General features: G+C 39.1%; 1 protein-coding gene across 3 annotated transcripts in view; it reads left to right on the forward strand.

Annotated features, from left to right (window-relative positions):
• LOC140715373 (myoferlin-like) overlaps positions 1-20,608 on the forward strand; it is a 276,005-nt gene that overhangs the window by 232,640 nt on the left and 22,757 nt on the right. For all 3 annotated transcript variants that reach the window (XM_073027462.1, XM_073027463.1, XM_073027464.1), the window contains 2 exons: positions 16,664-16,805; positions 17,745-17,844. In XM_073027462.1, the coding sequence (XP_072883563.1) occupies positions 16,664-16,805; positions 17,745-17,844 (242 nt within the window). The remainder of the gene's footprint in view (positions 1-16,663; positions 16,806-17,744; positions 17,845-20,608) is intronic.

Below are 20,608 nucleotides of genomic sequence, written 5' to 3' on the forward strand. Positions count from 1 at the left end.
CCTTGAGCTGATAAAGGATCAGCTATTTATTTCCAAGACAAGATGTGTATCACAGTGGGAAACACAGTTGTGTATCTGAGTGGAAGTGGATTTCTGTTATGGGTGGGGGAGGTATTGTGTGCACCTATAGCGTACGTGCAGCTGTTTTGTGAAACGTCAACAAAAGCAAATGCTGGAGTTTTGGATCAATGCACTACTTTGAACTGGATAGTGTTGAGTTGCTGAAATCTCGGTGCACTGATTCTGGTAAACAGGACATTCCATTGTTCCCAGTGTGTATTATAGAATGCTTTGAGGAGCTTGGAGGTGAGATGCTTGCCACAGAATATTCTGCCTTTGTACTTTTTGAGGCAAGGCCAGTAGGAAACATTGACATTGGTTAAAAGTGTCAAAGAGATGTGGTTAGAGTGATCGTGGCCCGAATGTCACATCAGCTCTGTCTGAATATTGTAAGGTGTTGCATCATGTGGAAATTAAATGGTAATAATCATTAGTGGGAGGGGAGGGTAAGCCTTTTGATGAACATTGAATGAAGCTGATAAAATTGTATATATATTGGACACCAGCCTGGGGATCATCTTACAAAGGACCTGGTGATAAGAATGGCTTCCAATCATCCGGCCATCTTGCTTTGTTCCCTTTAAGACTCTGGTTTTACCTTTTCAGATTCTCTTTTGATTCCAATTTATTAAGGATCCTGATGCTACATTTGACCAAATGCTACCTTGACGTCAATTGAAAATGACCGCTCAAATTACCTCCAAAGTTCAGTTCCTTCATCTATGTTTAAGCCGAACTGTGTTGAGGTGTTGTGCAAGAGACACTCAGACATCTGTGAGCACACTGTCCACTTCCATTCTGCTGACTGAGAATAAGCTGATAGGATGGTAAGTTAAGCAATGTGATGAATCAGATGTGGAGGGTAGCTTTCCTGTACATCAAGCAGATACCTTGTGGTAGCTGGTGTACAGCAAATTGGCCAGAGGTGTGGCTAGTCCTGGAGCAAAGTCTGCAATTGGTAGGGCACATGGTGTAGATTCTTCTCTGAAGATTCCCCTTGGTGCTCTGCTTTGCCCATATCCCAAAGGCTTGCTGGTTATTAGATTACTTGGGAACTGTAAATTGTCCCAAGTGTAGACTGGTGGTAGTATTTGAGGGGGGAGGTTAATAGGCATTTATGAGAAAATGGTTTATAGGGGATTGACATTGTTCTGAGCACTTGACATAGGTCTTCAGCCTAATAACCATCATTGTTAGTACGTATGAGAAAGATTATACTTTAGCATGGGTAGGGACTTCCAGGTTGACATGATGCTGCTTCTTGAAGGTAGTTCCAAACTGTTATGCAGATCTGTCATTGCCAAATGTGTGTATATTCATTAATCAACTATCTCCTTTTGTTATGAAGGAACCACAGAGATTTGTTCCAATCAATTGGCCTTTGGTGCTCAAGGTGTGATCTCTTCAACATTGCTGAAATCTTGACTACTTTACAGAGCATCTACTTGGTCTATAAAGAGTACTCTGAGCTTTTGATCTCTTGTCACACTAATTTTCCATCTCTTTCCCACACAGATCTGTCCTCGATCTTCTATAGTGCTCCAAGGATGTCCAGTGTAGGCTTGGGGAGCACTGTTTCAGTTTTCATCAGAATATTTCTGTAGTTTCTGGTACAGTTTTTATTTTACATCATCGTGAAGCCCCTTTTTACCGGGCATCTCTGGAAATGGGGCTCATTAACAACCTTGCTAACAGCCACTGGACTCCGTGGCAAGAAACCCACCTTTCTCGGCCTTCATACATCTAGGTTGTATATAGCCTTGGTCCTGTCAAATCCCTGAGGTTGGGATGTCTTGCCCAGCCAAAATCCAGTTTGTGTGAATTATGGCCCCGTGCAATCACCCATTGGCAAGAAATAACAGGTCGTACACTGCATACAATTATAAAGAAGAATATTTAAGAGTATTAGCTTCAGCAGCCCGCAATTAAAGAAAAGAATGAACAAAACAAAAAGGGTCCATTATATTTATAATCACATGTGCATGGTGGAGCTCAAACCTTCCAGAAGTCATTGTTTTCAAGGTACACACTGTACCTTCCAGATGTCACTCAAAATCCATCGTGTACAAATGGGTCTCCCACGGGAGTATTGGTCCTTCCACCATGAAGCCATTCATCTGCACAAAGCACCTTGTGCAACAGGGACAATATCCTCAGGCTTCTTCCCTCCTGATTTCTCCCAGCTCCCACCAACAAAGACCTCGACTCACACCAGAGTCCCTCACAAAAACTCTCCACCCAGTATTCTCTAAAACCTTCTCCCAATTCCACCATCCCAACTGGATGACACCATATTCCAAAGTTGAACAACAAAGCCCCTTATCTCAGCTCAAACCCAAACATGCAGAAAGCAGAGAGGGCTACTCTTGCAGAACTACTAAAGTTAAATACCTCCAGCATAGCAGTAAAAATCTTAACCAGGGCGTTGCAATTAGCTACCGGTTTTTAAAGCCAGTAACCTTGACATCATTGGTCTGCACCATCTCACAGGTATTCCCTGTTCTCACCTACCTGTCAGCAATTTAAGACATACATGCCTTCTCATATTTCCAGTTCTGATAGTCCTTGGCTGAAAGCGCTGACTCCATTGGCTGCGTGTCCAGTGTTTTTGGATTTCCTGCGACTTTCTGCAGCACGTTGTGGCATCAACTTCATTAGGACTGCACCTCACTTTCAAGTGGAGCCTGTTGGTCCAGACATTCTCTCCTGCATTCATGGCCACAGTTGGATCCTTTGGTCATTGGTGATTGGAGAATGGCCAATGTGCCCAGTCTTGATTACACATAGTTGTGGTGGGAATCTCCTAGGCCGTACTTTGGGATTGAGGGTGATTGGCTTCCACTCTAGTTTGGTAGATAATGAAGTGACAAATAAGACTCCCTTGGATGTTCTTCTCTTCTCCCACCCTCCCCACACAAACACGTACATGCAAAAGATGGGAAAAGAGTTAGCAAAAGGTGCAGGTGACTGAGTGAGAGGCTTGAGGAATGGTAAACTGCTTCTGTCTGCACAGGACTTTGTGCCTCCAGACATTGGGTACTCACAGAAATCCTCAATGGTGTTACCTTTCTGCTGGTAGCTGATTATGGAGATGGGACCTTATTGCTGAGGCCAGTGTATGAATAATGTCATTAAAAAATCTAGATGCTAGACTTGAGGACTGAGTTAACTATGTTTTCTCTTCACCTTGTCTCTGTCGCCCACCTGCTGTAAGCCCAAACATGCCTTTCAGGGCTTGGGCAGTACAGCTACTTTTTGGCACTACCAAGCCATTTCTGGTGATGCAGATTGAAGTCCGGCACATTCAATGTGCATCCTTCCTACCCTCCACGTTCAATCCGCCAATTGCTTGTCATGGAGTAAGGCTGATCCTTCAGCTGAGGAAGGACACCGAGTAGTGATCATGTTTTCCTTGGAGATAATGGCACCTTATGGCTCGAGTGAAGTCTCCCAGGATCACTTTCAACTGCAGTTGTGTGATCAATGTTATGTTGTCTTTAGAGGGTCTGTCCTACAGGAAGGAGTGATTGTGCTGGAGTCTTAACAAAGTGTTTCTGAGATCCTGGATGTAGGATGTGGCTTGCTGCCTCAAAGGGATGATATTTTTAATATATTCTCAGAAATCATTAGGGCAGCAACCACATTTGAAAATGTAACCAAATCCTAGGTCAATTCACTTGCTTCTGGGAGTAATCTTTATCAATGTCATGGCTTAGTCAATTCAGAAAGAACTACGTGTGGATGACACTTGAAAATGACGACAGATTATTCACCGGAGAACTTTGAAGAACCAGTAAGATAATTTTCACCAATCCAGTGGTTTCACCACCATCATTTCAGCTGTTTCTCTCAGATTTAATGAACCAAATGGGAAGTATTTGAAGTGGAGTTCCCACTCCATTAACTTGGACCTTTGACCACCTTGATGTTGATGAGGTAGAAATGTTTCATCTCCTCTAAAGCCAATATACTCTTTCAGAAAATACTGAACTAAATGCAGCATTTAAAGCATCCTTGTGGCTTTCCAGCCTCCTAAAGGTAAAGATCAATATTCATTTTATTGTCATTTTCTATTGTACTAGTTCACTAGGTTTAAGTGGTTGCTGTACCTTTGGCAAAGGGGGCTCAATCCCTGCACCTCCGCGGTTGTTAGCTTTTGGCATTTTAAAAACTCAACTGCTGAAAACGTTACTAGCAGCACAAGTTTTGTCCAGTGGTTGCCATGCAGAATCTCCATCTTTGTCATAGAAAAACACAGAACAGAAACAGGCCCTTTGGCCCATCTAGTCCATACCAAAAACCATTTAAACAGCCTCCCTCCATCAACCTGCATGACCATAGCTCTCCATATCCCTACTATACATGTACCTATCCAAACTTCTCTTAAACATTGAAATTGAGCTTCTATGCACCACTTGTGCTGCCAGCTCATTCCACACTCTCATGATCCGCTCAGTGAAGAAGTTTCCCCTCTTGTTTCCCTTAAATTTTTCACCTTTCAGCCTTAGTCCATGACCTCTGGTTGTAGCCCTACACAACCTCAGTGGAAATTGCCTGCTTGCATTTACCCTATCTATACCCTTCATAATTTTGTATACCTCAACTAATCTCCTCTCAATCTTCTATGTTCTAAATAATACAGTCTTAACCTATTCAGTCTTTCTTATAACTCAGGGCCTCCAGACCTGGCAACATCTTGTAAATTTTCTCTGCATTCTTTCAACCTTGTAGGTAGGTGACTAAAACTGCACACGGTACTCCAAAATTAGGCTTCACTGACATCTTGTACAACTTCAACAAAATATCCCATCTTCTGTATTCACATATTGATTTCTGAAGGCCAATGTGCCAAAAGCTTTCTTTATGACCCTATCTACCTGTGACGCCTCTTTTAACGAATTATGGACCTGTATTCCGAGATCACTTTGTTCTTCCACACTCCTCAGTGCCCTATTGTTCATTGTGTAAGACTCACCCTGGTTGGTCCGATCTCACACTTATCTGCATTAAATTCCATCTGCCATTTTCAGCCCATTTTTCCACCGGGTGCAGATCCCTCTGCAAGCCATGATAGCCTTCCTCACTGTCCTCTACACCCTCAATCTTGATGTCATCTTCAAATTTCCTGATCTAATATCCTGGAAACTGCAAAAGAAACGAATCTTGGTCTTGACCAAGCAATCTCTCCTCTTGCAACAGGATGTAGCGAAGATCATAGATGCAACAGTAGGAGGGTTGGACCTTAAATATTTTATGACTGAAATATGGCTTCAGCTTTTGGTTTTCCATGCAACTCCCACTGGCTCATTCTAAGTGGTTCCTAAGTGCAATCAAAAGTTCAAATACTCTCAATGTCATTCATCTTCAGTTTGTCTTACGTCCAGCTGTTTTCTCCTTCTTTGGAGCAAAGTTGTACACTCAGTGGCCACTTTATTAAGATCAGCCGAGCACCCCGTTAATGTAAATGACCTATTGCTTGCCAGCTCTTTTCCTACCCCTCTTCTCACCTATTTATACCACCCATCTCTCCTTGTTCCTTTAGTCCAGACTGAGGGGTTTCAGCTTGAAAAGCCAATTGTCCAGATGCTGCCTGACTCACTGAACTCATTTTGTTTTTGTCCTTTGTGAACTTCGGCAAAATTCCAGCAAGTCTAGTTGCAGATGAGGAAACTGGCAAGCACAGTAGCAAACTTATTGTGTTCCGTAATACATAAAAATGCTGCAGACAGCTGTCTTAATTAGTTGTAGATATTGTTCATAATGCAAATCAAAATCTGACAATTGCATCATTACTCAAGTTTAGCAAGGCAGACAAGTAGAAGCTCTGATTTTTAAACACGCATGTTTGGGATTTACAGTTTATTTTGGTAAATAACATGAAAGTCATTGGTTCAATATTTCACTGTTGACATTAAGCCCTGTACTATTACTGGATGATCTGTAAAAGTAAATATTTTCTCCAAACTCTCCCTCCATATGGTGCTAAAGATTTACTGATGGGAGCAGTGTGATAGAAGCATTGAAGTTATTTTCTGCAAGCAAATAAAATGATTTTTTAAAAAATACTAATATATTTCTGGATGGGGGAAAGGGTCTACTGTCTCCTCATTTCCTCACAGCACATTGGTCTGGATTGATGGACTGAATTTGAAGAATAATTTTGAATTTAGCGTTTATAATCAGCAGATGTGCTGAGGCTGGACCAGTTGATGTATGTGGATCTTCAGATGGTTATGAAACACACAATTAAAGTGCATATTATCAGAATAATGTGTGGTGGCATGGGGGTTGGTTAAGAAACAGAAAACGTGAGGAATTAACAAGTTGTCGTTGGGTTGGGAGTGCGTAACTAGTCGGCTGCCCCAGGAATCAGTCTGCGATCCCTTGCTGCTCACTGCAAATTATGCGGGAGTCGAGTGCACTGTGCCCAATTTCCCTGTTACCAACATGCTGGATTGTGAGGTGGATCAGAAACACTTTGGCACATTGCGGGCAGTCTAGGTCAATAGACAAGCACAGAGTAAGTGGAAGATAATGTGGAATGAGGTTGTCCACTTGAGAAAGTAATAGAGGAATGGAACATTATTGAACTGAGAGATTGGAAGTTGTTGGCATGCTGAAGGATCTGAGTGTCCTTTTACACAAATTGCCAAGAGCAAAATTATATATTTTAGATGGCTATAGTCCCAGTGCACATTCATGGGACAAGGAAGACCAGGCCAGCATAGATTAGATGGCCCAAATGGTTTATTTCTGTTTTGTAGTGCACATTGACTACAAAATGAAGGATTAGCAAGTAATTAAAAGACAAGTACTTCATTATACTTTATTGTAAGAGAATTTGAATGGAAGGGTAGAGGTACCGTGTTCTAGTATAGGGCTCTGGGGCAACATCTGGGGTATAGGTCTAATGAAGTAGATACTTGCAATGAAAGGAGTGTAGGAAATGTTTGCCAAATTGATTTGAGGGGTTGGGTTTGTCTTATAGAAGAAGAGTTTGAACATTCAGACCTATTGTCTTCAGAAGGAAGAAATTAGTTTATTAAGGGACTCAACAGGATAGATAGTTGACTACGCGGTGTGGTGGCTGCTACTCGAGTACATGATCTCAAAGTAAGGGGCCAACTATTCAGGACAGATGTGAACTCTTGTCACTACACGAGGACTGTATCTTTGGATTAGCTGTCTGTGAAGACAGGAGGTTCTGTCGTGGAATATACTTGAGACCAAGATTGATTGCCTTTTAGATGTCAAAAGGATTGTAGTATATAGGATTAGTATGAGGAAAAAGTGCTGAATAGTGGAGCAGGTACAAGCGGCTGAGTGGCCTGTTGCTGCTTCTGTTAATTTGGTGAATTTTAGCCACCAGACTTGGCAGAAAGTCCAGGGTGCAACATGGCCTGAGCTGAGGGACAGGACACCAGACATCTGGCCTGCCAGGGATGACTGGTGTATGTATTGCAACTGTAATTGGCACAGTATGAATGTTTTTTTCTAACCTTGATTGAAAAGCTAAGTGCAGGTAAGTGGTTTGTTTTCATTTTTTTCCAGTTTACTTATACTTAATGTTTTTCAGTAACAGCACTTAGGGGTGTTTTTTTTAAAAAAGCTTTGTTTACTTATAAGTCCATTTGAACAGTTTTGTCTTAAATGGCTCTGATTAGTCATCAAGGACTAGCCTTGATGCTTGACAGCTGCAATAACCAACTGCCAGAATTGGATTTTTTAAAATTTTGATATTTATTTAGGAACCAGCATGGTAGCAAACTCTTCCAGCCCAACAAACCCCCACCACCGAAATACACCTAAGTATTCAACTAACCTAACCCATTTGCCTTTTGGATGTGGGTAGGAACGGGACCATGTGGTCATAGGCAGAACTTATGAATTCCTTACAGACAGTGGTGGGAATTGAACCCACAACTGTAAAGTATTATGCTAACTGCTACACTACCATACTGCCCCTGGGCAGTTTCATATGTACAGGGCTTTAGGAGAAAAGGTAAAAGTGTAGAATTTAAGCGGACCTATTAAGGTTAGGTTATCCTCAAACTTTTGCCCTCCTGACAAGTTATTAGTGTTGGTGATAAATAGAATATCACCACTAAGGAGTTGATGTAGAACTATCAGCAGACTGGCCTCCTTTTAATTCCACATCCATTATTGCTGCCACCTTGCTCAAGTGGAAATTCATCAAGGTCCTTGGCATTCTCAAAATGTCCTTACGGTATGAATCACTAAGATTTTTAGATATTTTGGTGAAATTGTTCTGCCTATTCAATCTGGGTATTGAACCTATCTAGGATAGATGAGTTACAAAGTCTCTCCATTATGACATTTAGGGCAGTTGTAAACTAGATTTTGGTGTTTAGGGGCAGTGTTGAAACAGATGCATTCTGCTGTTAAATCCTGGCAGGTGCCAAACCTGCATGTGTATGGAGCATTATGCCAAAACTTTTCCCTCAGGTCGCATGCCATGACAGAAGTGATGCAGGATCAAGATCCCACTGATTTCAAAGGGAAGTATTGGCCAAAGATTTAGTAGGCAAAGGCAATGGCAAGCTTCTTTAAATGATTTTGCCTTGGGTTTAGGTTTTTAGATAGATAGATAGATAGATAGATACTTTATTCATCCCCATGGGGAAATTCAACATTTTTCCAATGTCCCATACACTTATTGTATCAAAACTAATTACATACAATACTTAACAGTATAAATATGATATGCATCTAAAATCACCCTCACAAAAAAAAGCATTAATAAATAGCTTTTAAAAAGTTCTTAAATAGTTTACTAAAATACATTGAATGGTAACTTAAGCTCAGTCCTAACCCCGGCACTTTAACATATCTTACCCCTGGCGGTTGAATTGTAAAGCCGAATAGCATTGGGGAGTAATGATCTCTTCATCCTGTCTGAGGAGCATTGCATCGATAGCAACCTGCCGCTGAAGCTGCTTCTCTGTCTCTGGATGGTGCTATGCAGAGGATGTTCAGGGTTTTCCATGATTGACCGTAGCCTACTCAGCACCCTTCGCTCTGCTACCGATGTCATACTCTCCAGTTCTGTGCCCACGACAGAGCCCGCCTTCCTTACCAGCTTATTAAGACGTGAGGCGTCCCTCTTCTTAATGCTGCCTCCCCAACACGCCACCACAAAGAAGAGGGCGCTCTCCACAACTGACCTATAGAACATCTTCAGCATCTCACTACAAACATTGAATGACGCCAACCTTCTAAGGAAGTACAGTCGACTCTGTGCCTTCCTGCACAAGGCATCTGTGTTGGCAGTTTAAGTATTGGTTCATGTTGAATTTTAGTAATTCACTTCTATTTTAATGTCTCTGACCATTGGAGATTTTCAAAGTCAGAATCAGTGATGGCTCTACAAGAGTCAGAACTCTGCCTCCAACTCGATCTGTTGAGGGCATCTTTGAGGAAATGTGTGTGGAGAAGAGGAAAGAGCCTCCTGACTGCAGTGCCTGAAGCCTTGATGCTTTCAAGGCAATTTTGTAGTTCTCTGGGATCCAAAGGGTTAGCGACATAGTTCCAGTGGACCCAGCCTTGGTCTTGAGCAAAACGTTTGATGTGATTTCTACCACTTGCGGCTTTAGCAGCTAAAGATGAGAGCACTAAATTGGAAGAAAATGTGGAAGAATTAAAATTACAATGTTGCTCAGATTTGATCTTGTGTGGGTCTATGAGCACATGTTAGGAACTACCTATATTCCAATGTTGTATTTATAAAAAAGTATAACTATAGGAAATCAACCTTATCTGGTAGATTTTTGTATATTAGAAGGCCATTTTGACTTTAAGAGAAGAGCTAGCACCTGACTTAGGATTTTTAAGGTGAGACCATGTTTGATTGTGTTGTCCTGTATATGTAGGTGAGCAGATATCCAGTGCATTATCATATATGAAGTCTGCAGGATGCTAGAGTGCAGTCAGAGGCTGCAGTATAGGTATGAGAGAAATGCCTGGAGCTACTGTCAAACGTGAACTTCAGAGGAAAGTTTCAGCTTGTCCTTTTGAATCCAAGAATGCTACAGAAACAGGTGGTGTCTGACAAAGACAATAATTATCTTTCATCTTGATGGATGTAGGTTTAATCTTCTTCTTACGTGGTAGCCACAGCCCTCAGCTTGTGTAGTGTCAGCCAAGCAGATGGGACCTTCATGCAGTTTGCATGCCACAGAGAATGGCCTAGACAGCTTTTTATGCCCTAGTTGATTTATATAACACTTACGAGTGCTAATGGTACCTCTGGTATCTTGTTATGGATGATGGCCGTAACACACAGCTATTTATTACACCACAGGGACACTTGTATATTGTGTCAATACTATAGTTCCTTCTGTAAATTTTGACTTATTTATTGAGAAGCAATTATGTGGTAAGTATAATAGTGTCATTTATTTTTATAATCCTTGTAACCCAGAAATGCCACAATTAAAATGCATTATAATTAAATTTTAGTTAATATATCCTTTAGCTATGTGCAACTTATCACAACATCTATGTTTAAAAACAGATTTGCAGATTTTATCAATTGGTACCAGATGGTGGCACTGCTTATAGGGCCAGAGATTTCTGACTGTTACAGGTGATAACTGGGAGGAGGAAAAAGGCAGGTTTATTCATTTTTCTTGAGCATTAACACCTTTGGCAATATATTTTATATTTTAATAATATTGAAGTTCACATAAGGAACTTGTGTATCCAATCACTGATTTGTTGCTGACATATTCTATAACATTGATGGTTAACTTTGGGGATCGGTGGATGATTGGCTGATGGAAACTCAATAGAAAGAATTATAGACAGTGGCAGCCAACTGGGAATAATGTGTGGGTATTCCTTATTGCCATCAACAATTTGGTTGCATTTCATTTTTATTTTAATACTTAAAAATATCCAATTATTCCCAACAGTGATTGGGTTGCCAGAGAACTTAAAATGAAAGAAACTGAAATTCAAGATGCATACTTGCTAACATGGAATAATAACTTGGTTTCTGTCCACTTTTATCTATATGAATTTTGTCTCTCTTATGTATAAAATAATATTTACATTATATTTAATATGATTGTATAATAGTTGTGCTTAATTTCATTTAAATGTTTATTTTGAAGGAAATAATTCTATTAGTAATTTGTGCAATATTTAAAATGGCAATTCTGTGTGTCACCTTTTTAAATTAGAAGTCAATCTTTAAAGCATAGGACAGCACTAGATTCATGATATAGCCCAGACATACTGCTTTTTTTTTTGGAGAGGGTTGTGGGAAAGAACCCTATAGTACTGATGCTTCTAAAATTTATAGAAACAACAGTATTCTGTTCATTTGTATGCTAAGTTTGAAAATATGACAATGTCCATTTATGTGCCATGGATCAGAAGAGTATGGAATTTGCTTAAATAGTTTAACCAATCAACAGTAGAAAAAATTGATTAAAATATCTTGCAAAGTATCATGTCTGTTCAGTCAGATGAGTAGAATTCTTTTGAATCAGAGAACCAAATGTTGTGAAATTAATTTATGTTCCTGTTTTCCCCTTAAAGAAAATGCAGAAAAATTGGTATTGTTTGAACCTGACAAACTTTTTTTGTTGCTCCATATTTAGTTCAATAAAACTTCAAATCAGAAAAATGTGTTTAATTTCTTAGTACAGCTGTACACCCATATTTTTCAGCAACTGGTAATCAATACTGGTGCTAAAAGGATTAAATTGAGAACCAATTGCATAGGCTAGGCTTATATTCCCTTGAGTAAAGATGATTTAAAGAGTGATCTAATTGAGGTGTTTTAAGATGATTAAAGGATTTGATGGAGCAACTATTTCTTCTGTTTGAAGAGCCCAGGACAAGAGGGCATAACCTTAAAACTGGAGGTGGGCTGATCAGGGTGATGTCAGGACACATTTTTTGATGCAAAATGTATAATGTGTGAAATCTGGGAAATGTGTCCTTAAATGCTTCACTGGCTGAGCAAAAAGTGTCCAAATGGACAATGATGTTCTTTTTTGCTCAGGGTATGTTTAGAACCAGAGCGAGGACGTATCTGCCATGATTTTGCATTATGGAGATTGCTTCTTTGTTGATGGGTTTGAGAGAGATTTAATAGGAACCTGAAAGGCAACTTTTTCCACCCAGAGAGTGGTCAGTGTATGGAATAATCTACCAGAGGAAATCATTAAGGCCAGTACAATAGCAACATTTAAATAGGTACTTTACAGGTACATAGATAGGAAAGGTTTATGAGCCAGACATAGGCAAATGGGACTAGCTTAGTTGGGAATTTTGGTTGTATGGACCAGTTGGACCAAATAGCCTATGTCTATGCTCTGACTTTGAATTACTAAATAAATTATGTAGTTGAAACCTGCTTGGTGCAGTCCTCTCAAAGGACCCTTAACTTTGCTAAAATTGCAATTATATTTCTTTAATATTCCTCTGTCTGTAACTTTTTCCAACTCCTTTAAAAAGATGTTGACTGAAATGTTAAGTTACTCTCCACAGATGCTTCCTGATGTACTGAGTATTTTCCAGTTTATATGTGTTGTTTCCTAATTCTTCAACATTTTGTTACTTAATAAAATTCTTCAAATTGTTGGAAATACTCATGTCGTAATACAACTTGACCTTGACTTGTCCAGATTTGTGTAACCCTGTCTAGAATTATCATTGTGACTTTGCCAGCTACAAACTGACTTGAGGACTTCTGAGCCATTGAAGAGAAATTTGTTGGCTTTTATGCAGCCTGTGAGGGAGTTGGAAGGTTAAAGGACAAGAGAGACACTGAAACCTTTGAAAGATGTATGCTCTAGGTTGAGAATGAAAGGTCATCTCCAAAAGAGACTGAGAAGCCTTCATGGGTGGTGTGAGCTCTAGATTTTGTTTCTTGATTACGTTTTTGGACAAACTTAGGAAAAAAAAAGTTGCAGCTGTTTGATATTTGGAAAGAATGCCAAAGCTATAAAGAGGTTTTGGAAAAGATTATTTTCCCTGCATGTACATGTGTTCATTAACTGCTTAATTACTTGTTTCACTTCATTGTTTAATTGGAACATGCCCACTTTTTACTATCATAAGGAATGGTCCTTTTCCATCTTGTACCATTGTTGTTTTGCACTCTTTTCTAGACAACGGGCTGATCCTGCATTGCATTATTTTTAAAACTGTAATCTCTTACTTTAATTAGTATAAATACAAACCTACCAAGAAATGGTTTAAAGATTCAACTCATTTCTTGGAGGAGTTCAACAGTTACCTGAAAGGCATATAATTTCTATCAGTATGGTATAGGTTTACAAAGATTTGCTTAACATTAAAGTGAATTTTTTTGTATAGCAATAGATCTCTCGGAGGAGTTGTGAGCATGAAGCCTATAGCTTCCTATACTTCGCTGATACAGTTTTTGTCTTGTGTTTCTTTTCTGTCTGTTCCATGAGTATGGACTTAGGAACTTGGCCACAGTGGTTTTGTTAACTCTTATGCATGGAACAATCTTTCTCCCTGTGTTTTACCTCTATTTGTCAGTGTGTGTCTAGTTTCCAGTGAGTTCTTTCTATCTTTGTTGTTCTCAGTGTTTTTTGTTTCTTAGGCAACTATGCATTGTAGAAATAGTTCCCCTCTTTATTCAGTAAATTTCGAGGAATGAAAATGGTAATTGTATACCAAGTGTACAGGATCAATAGGAATATTCTAAGCCTTGGTATTTAAGAGAGTAGCATGTTTGTAATTCTTGCCATTCTTGATATGAAAATTGCCAAGACTTTTAGGAAATTGAGATGGTGATTGATTTATGCTATTCTGCTGCTTAGTTTACTGAACCAGCATCTTGTCCTTAACAGCTCTCTAAGGCAGGATTATCCTTCATCCATCTCTAGCTGAACTCACCTACTGCTTTGCCATTAGGACCGGCAATGCTGGAACTTTCTGCCACATTTGCTGTGTGGCCTATGGTGGAACATTCCATAACCTGCAACTAGGGTGGGGTTGACTGAACAAAGGCTCTGCCCACAACATGGGCATAGATGGCTCAGTGTTAGCAACAGCCTCGCGTTCAGAGGTAATTAAAAACAAATGGCTTGAATATTTTAATAAAGAATAATAAAATCAGTATGCAATGGAAAATTTAAACAAAAAGCTTCATATTTTTAATAGGTGAGGTGATGCTTGTTTAAGTAGATGGAGCTGCTGTTTGTATGCCAGAACTACTGTCAGTTGGTGATGAGCTTAGCAGCAGACTGAAAAGGCAGATGTCAGCACTTGACCTCTGACAGTTTTCTACCTCTGCTATAGTACACAGATGCAAATGCTGAAGATGTGAAGAACACTGGAAGTGGATGTGCATGAAAGGAATAATCTGGCCCATTCTTTGTCATTTTACTTTGTAATTTAACTGTCCATTAAACGCATTGCAGAAAGTTGCCTGGCAATCATTGGCATAAGTAATTTTTGTTAAACTGATGGTTAATGCTAAATCAGTAACTTCGAAGCACCCACTCTGCTTCCTATTGTTCTGGAATCCGTGTTCCATTGTTTGCCACAATCACTCTGACTCCTGTAAATTACAGCTCCAGACATGTTAAACTGAAGGAAGAGAGGATGGTGGAACATCCAGCACAGATATTCTGCTCTGGCCAGACCTGGTCTCTTGTACCTTTTACTCTCAATGATCTTCCCCATTCCTCAGCTTCATTTGCAAATAGAGTTTTGGGAATCTACATTGGAAGTGTGCACACAGTGCATTGACTTTGCAAGAATCAGAGTCAGGTTTAATATCGCTGACATACGTCATGAAATTGTATTGCACCAACAGTACAGTAACTTACATAAAACAGTAAATTACAATAAGATGTATATTGTGTGTGTGTGTGTAGTATGGATATGTATATGGGGCTGACTAAGTTTGCAACTTTCTGCAACTTTTTCTAATCCTGTGCAGTGGCCCCTGCATACCAGAAAGTGATGCAACCAGTTAGAATGCTCTCCACATTGCAGTTGCATAAATTTGCTCAAATCTTAGGTGTCATACTAAATCTTCTCAAATTCCTAATGAAATATAGATGCTGTCATGCCTTCTTTGTAATTGCATCAATATATTGGGCCCAGGATAGATCTTCAGAGATGTTGACCACTTTCTTTCTTTTTACAATATTTTTATTCAGAAAAAAAAAGATTTACAGAGTGCAACACAGATATATCTCAACATAACTTATGTACATTCATATATTGTAATAAAATTGATCAAAATGTTACAGCATAACACATAAAGATATACCACTCTGTAATCAAAAATTTAAAGATAAGTCATACATCATAAAATAAATTTTTATATAAAAAAGTCAACCCCCTACCAACTACCAAAGAAAAAAGCTGATGGATGACAATGGATAATTAGAAAAAAAACATATTCACTTAAGAAGAGAAGATAAAAATATACATAAAAGTCGGTGCACTGTTAAACTTTATAAATTGGAAAAGTAATTTAGGAAAGGTCCCCAAATATCATAAAAAGATTGTTTCGAATTTAAGACTGAGCAGCGGATCTTTTCTAAATTTAAATAAGACATAATATCACGTAGCCATTGAAGATGTGTAGGAGGGGTAGACTCCTTCCATTTAAACAAGATTGCTCTTCTTGCTAAAAGAGAGGTGAAAACTAAAACCTGTAGGTTAGGAGTACTTAAAGTTATATCTTCATTTGCAATAATACCAAACAAGGCAGTAAGGGGATTTGGCTCAAATTGGACCCCTAAAACATTGAGAGAAGGTATGAAATACTTCCCGCCAAAACTTTTCAATTTTAGGGCAAAACTAAAACATATGAATTAAAGAGGCATCAGCAGAGTTGCATTTATTACAAAGTGGAGAAACATTCGGGTAAAAACTGGAGAGCTGTTTAGAAATGTAAGCTCTATGAACCACTTTAAATTGTAGAAGAGAATGACGAGCACAGAAAGATGATTTATTAACCCGTTTAAGAATTTTATTCCATCCATCATCAGAAATCTGACAATTTAGGTCATCCTCCCAAGCTTTTTTTATTTTATCTAAAAAGTCTTGTCTAGAATCAATCAACAAATTATAGATGTTGACCACTAAGAACTTGAAACTGCTCACCCTTTCCACTGCTGATCCCTCGTTGAGGACTGGAGTGCATTCCCTCAACTTCCCCTTCCTTGGTTCTTACTGATGTTGAATGTAAGGTTGTTGCTGCAACACCACTCAACCAGCTGATCAGACTCACACATGCATACCTCCTTGTTACCTTCTGAGATTTGTCGGTGACATTTGAGCTGTGCATAGCCGCACAGTCATGGGTGTTGAGAGAGAAGAGCAGTGGGCTAAGCATACAGCCTTGAGGTATCCGAGTGTGGTTGTCTGTAGTCACGCAATCAAGAAGTTAGGGATCCAGATGCAGAGGGAGGTACTGAGGTCCTGGTTTTGAAGCTAGTGGTATGTCTCCAACTGTCCTCTGCCAAAATCCTTGCTTCTTTGTATAAGTGGTTAATTGGTGAAGCATTGTGTTTGACTCTAAATATTTATATATATTTGATTGTGTTTTCTCCTGTTTCTTCTGAATTGTTTTTAGTTGGATAGGCGGGCTTGAAGATGAGAAGCAGAAGACAGATGTGCACTACAGGTCCCTCGGAGGAGAAGGAAACTTCAACTGGAGATTTATTTTCCCATTTGAATACCTCCCAGCTGAACAGCTGTGTGTTATCTCCAAGAAGGTGGGTTTCTGAATTCCATGCACTGTAGCATTGAAAGGCCAAAGAGAGCTGCCTGAAAAATTTTAGATGCACTCTGAAGTTAAGAATTTTGTCGTATAAAGCAGAAAATCCAGGAGGGCTGAACGTCCAAGTCTGATTTCAGGCAGCAGTTTATTTTAACTTTGTCAATACTGTTTAATAGAAGAAAAAGTCAAACCCGTGAACTGGGCTCAGTGTTCTCTGGAATGTTCAGGTTCAAGTACAGTAATTGTTGAGTACAGCTATCCCCACAGGGCAGTTACGTTGGTTTGCAACCAGTCCCCCTTGTGGAACAGAAGTTCCCATAGGGAGGTCTATTGTCCTCTGCCCTGCACCATTTCCTCTTGTTTGTAAGTGTACATTCTTTCTATTCATGCTAACAGCCATGAGAATGTAACCCTTGCTGTGAGCACTTATTTATGCAGTTTTCTGTGGGAATGCTAGTGCATGAAGAAGTGGTTGAAGCCAGCAAGGGTCGTATCTAACTGACCTGTTTTCTTTGGATCAAAAAATTCATCATTAGAGTAACCTTGTAGCCTTCTACTTTTGTACTTATGTCAGCTATCTTCCCAGCTCCCTCTAATTTGACACTGTACAGCTGGTTGTATGTGCTTAAACCAGGTGTTTAGATTTAGGGTGTGCGTGCCATATTTGTAAAAAGGAGAAAAAGTAATTTTTCTGCAGGGTTCATAAATGTAGGAAGGTGCCAGTGCATGTGACAGAATTAAGTTGCAAGCCTTAATAAAATAATTTTGATAAATCAGCATGATATTAGCAATGCCTAACATCTGCAATCAGATCTGATTCTCTTTGCCCTTTCAGAAAGCATAAGCTATCACAGCTGGCTTCATGTAAAAAGGCCAAAGGGAGAAGATTAATGTGATGGGTCATCCAAACTGGCTTGCTTTTCTTCTATTCCAGGAAAACTTCTGGAGTCTTGACAAAACAGAGTTCAGGACACCTCCGAAACTATTCATTCAAATATGGGACAATGATAAATTTACCATGGATGACTATTTGGGTATGAAATTCTCTTTCTGCTTAATCTACTGTGGTTAAACTAAAGTACTGCCTTTCTAATCCAGCAGTACATACGCTGTAAAATATTATTTTTATTTGTAGCATTTATTGCTGGTTATATTCTGTATTAAATAATGTATTCCTATGATATTTATTATTCCAGAGTTCTGTTATGCTGTTAAACCCAGCATCTTTTGGAAGTTGCATGAAGTGTAGAAATGGCCAGATCCAATGCAGCTTTGAAGAGTCCTGCAAATCGTTTTAGTATTGGTGAAACCTGTCCCTCAGAGCAGCACTTAATTCCATCAATATAGTTGTGCATGTAGCAAAATGACTTGTCTTGGTCTTGTCATATCCAAGAATAATAATGTAAGGTCAAAAATGGTCAGAATTGTGCCAAGAATAGAGCAAGGTGGACAAGATTAGAAAAGAACTGGGGTGAATAGGGAGCTGCAGTATGGAGTTGGTGGCCAAATTGATTGGAATGAGAGGTTCCCAGGGCCATACCAGAGGTCAGGAACACAAATAAACTTGACCTCCAGGATTAAGATTAATACAGTTGAATAGGTTTTATTGGTTAGTGCAAGTATATTTTTGCAGACTATCTTTTATAATTTAATTCTTTCACCTATTGTTTGTAGTTTTAAGCAAAATAGCATTAGGTAAATTCTGAAAAATGTTTTCTACAACTTCTGTTAAACCTTACAGGTTTTACAGTTTTAGACCCTATTTATAAAATGTGCTCAGGGAGGAAATTTGGAAGTGATTGATTTGTATGTCATTGAAATGCAATTACCACATTTTTGCACGTGTGTCAACATTGATTTGGTTTTTAGTTGAAAATTGTACAAAAGGGTTAAAGCTTGAGCCATAATGAGTTTGACTGCCTTTGCAAAACTTACAACACGGTTCACTGACAACCATCTCCAATTTCAAATTTCTATATTTAAATAGAATTTGATTTCAGTAATAGTGATGAGCGCCAATTATCTTGAAGTCATTGAAACCACATACTGGTGGACTGTGTTTATTAAACCTTGATAGGTCTTGTATGGATGTTCATTAAACTTAATGCCAAGTGACTGTAGGATGGAAAGTTTACTTGTGATCTTTTCCTGTGATTGTTTTAATGTCTTGTGTGCTGGTTCTGAAGTACGTAATTTGTTGTTTCATGAGAGATGAAATCTCCATATGACTCTGGTGAATGCAAGTATTGCAGAAATTTGTGTAAATGTGTGACACCTGAATTGGTTGGCAAGCACTAGATAAATGAAATACAACCTGTGTTTGGTTTCCTGCCAGCAGTAAGTGGCGAATGCATATTTCTAACCAAAAAATGTTTCATGCATTGTGGTGTTTTGATTTACGATTAACATATGTGTAATAGAGGTGGCTGCATAGTGCGGAGTTTTAGACTGTTTTTCTTCTAAAGTAAATTTCCACAGGTTCCACAGTCCTTATGAAGGTCTTGACCAAAATGTTGACTGTTCATTTCCCTCCATAGATGCTGCACAACTCTGAGTTTTCACAGCAACTTTGTATGTTGTTCCAAATTTCCAGTGGTCCCTTATGTCACCACAATTTACTCTGCTTGTCCAAAGCAAGCACCACAGTTTTTTTTTAAATTGTTATGACGTACCTATAACAATTACTGAATTTAAGTTAATTTAAGATTAAAGTTGCAATCAATAACAGACCATACTTACTGAGTTAAAAGGCTCTACTGGACCTAAACATTCTCTCCCATTGTTCTTCCCAAACTGCTGTTCTTCAAGACCTCTTATGCTAAATTTTGTTTTCCTGCAATTTTAACTGTCTTATCATGGTTCCAGTTCAGATGAAAGAACATTGATCCACAATGATAACTCTGTTGCTATCTCCACAGATGTTGTCTGACCTAAATATGTCCTGCAAGTTTTGTTTTTATTACTGATAAGGGGGGGGGGTGATTTTTGGAATATAGCAGATGTGTCTTTTCTCTTTTTTTAAAAAAAGAAATGGGCTTGTCATTTCCTCTTAGCTTCTAATCTTCAATGTAATATGTAGCCAGGGTCAAGAAGCTGGGAATTTCAATTACCTGCCAAACCCAAGAAGCATGCTTTGGCAACTGTAACTTCTAATTGGCTTTAAGATGTACGTATTTGGACTAATTCCCCAGAGGATGGGTTAAACGGTCTGAAAGGAATGGGCTAAATTAAATATTAAAATAGAGCGACTCTTGAACTCCAAATCTCAGGTTATCCATGAATATTATGACTGGGAAACCTGTTACTAAAGACTATGAAGCAAAGTGGAAGAGCCCTTAGTTCTCTCTGGTGCAGGCATCCCACTGGATACCATTATGTGACAAACTGGCTTTTTAAAGGGTTGATGCTATACCAAGGTCAGATTCGTTATATTACAGCTGATTAAATTCCCAAAGAGGCACCAGTTCCATTTAATCCTCTTGTGGAGTGTTGACTTCAGTAATTATTAGACAATTAATGAGTTTGAATTTGAGTTCTAACTGGGCAAAGAATATATAGCAAAATCTGTCGTGTGCAGTGCAAGTTGCTCGAAACCTATGACTGTATTTAGTATTTGGAGTAATACTGGATAAGTAAGGCTGTATTATAGTGGAAGGAGATTGAAGCATACAAGATTCTGATGGGGCTTAATAGGTTGTGTACAGGGAGGATGTTTCTTCTGGCTAGGAGGCTGGGGTGGAGGAAAGTAGTCTAGACCCAGGGGTGACAGTCTGAGACGTGGGGCTAGGTTGAAATACT

This window comes from Hemitrygon akajei, chromosome 23 (assembly GCF_048418815.1).
Source record: "Hemitrygon akajei chromosome 23, sHemAka1.3, whole genome shotgun sequence".
Taxonomy (NCBI): Eukaryota; Metazoa; Chordata; class Chondrichthyes; order Myliobatiformes; family Dasyatidae; genus Hemitrygon; species Hemitrygon akajei.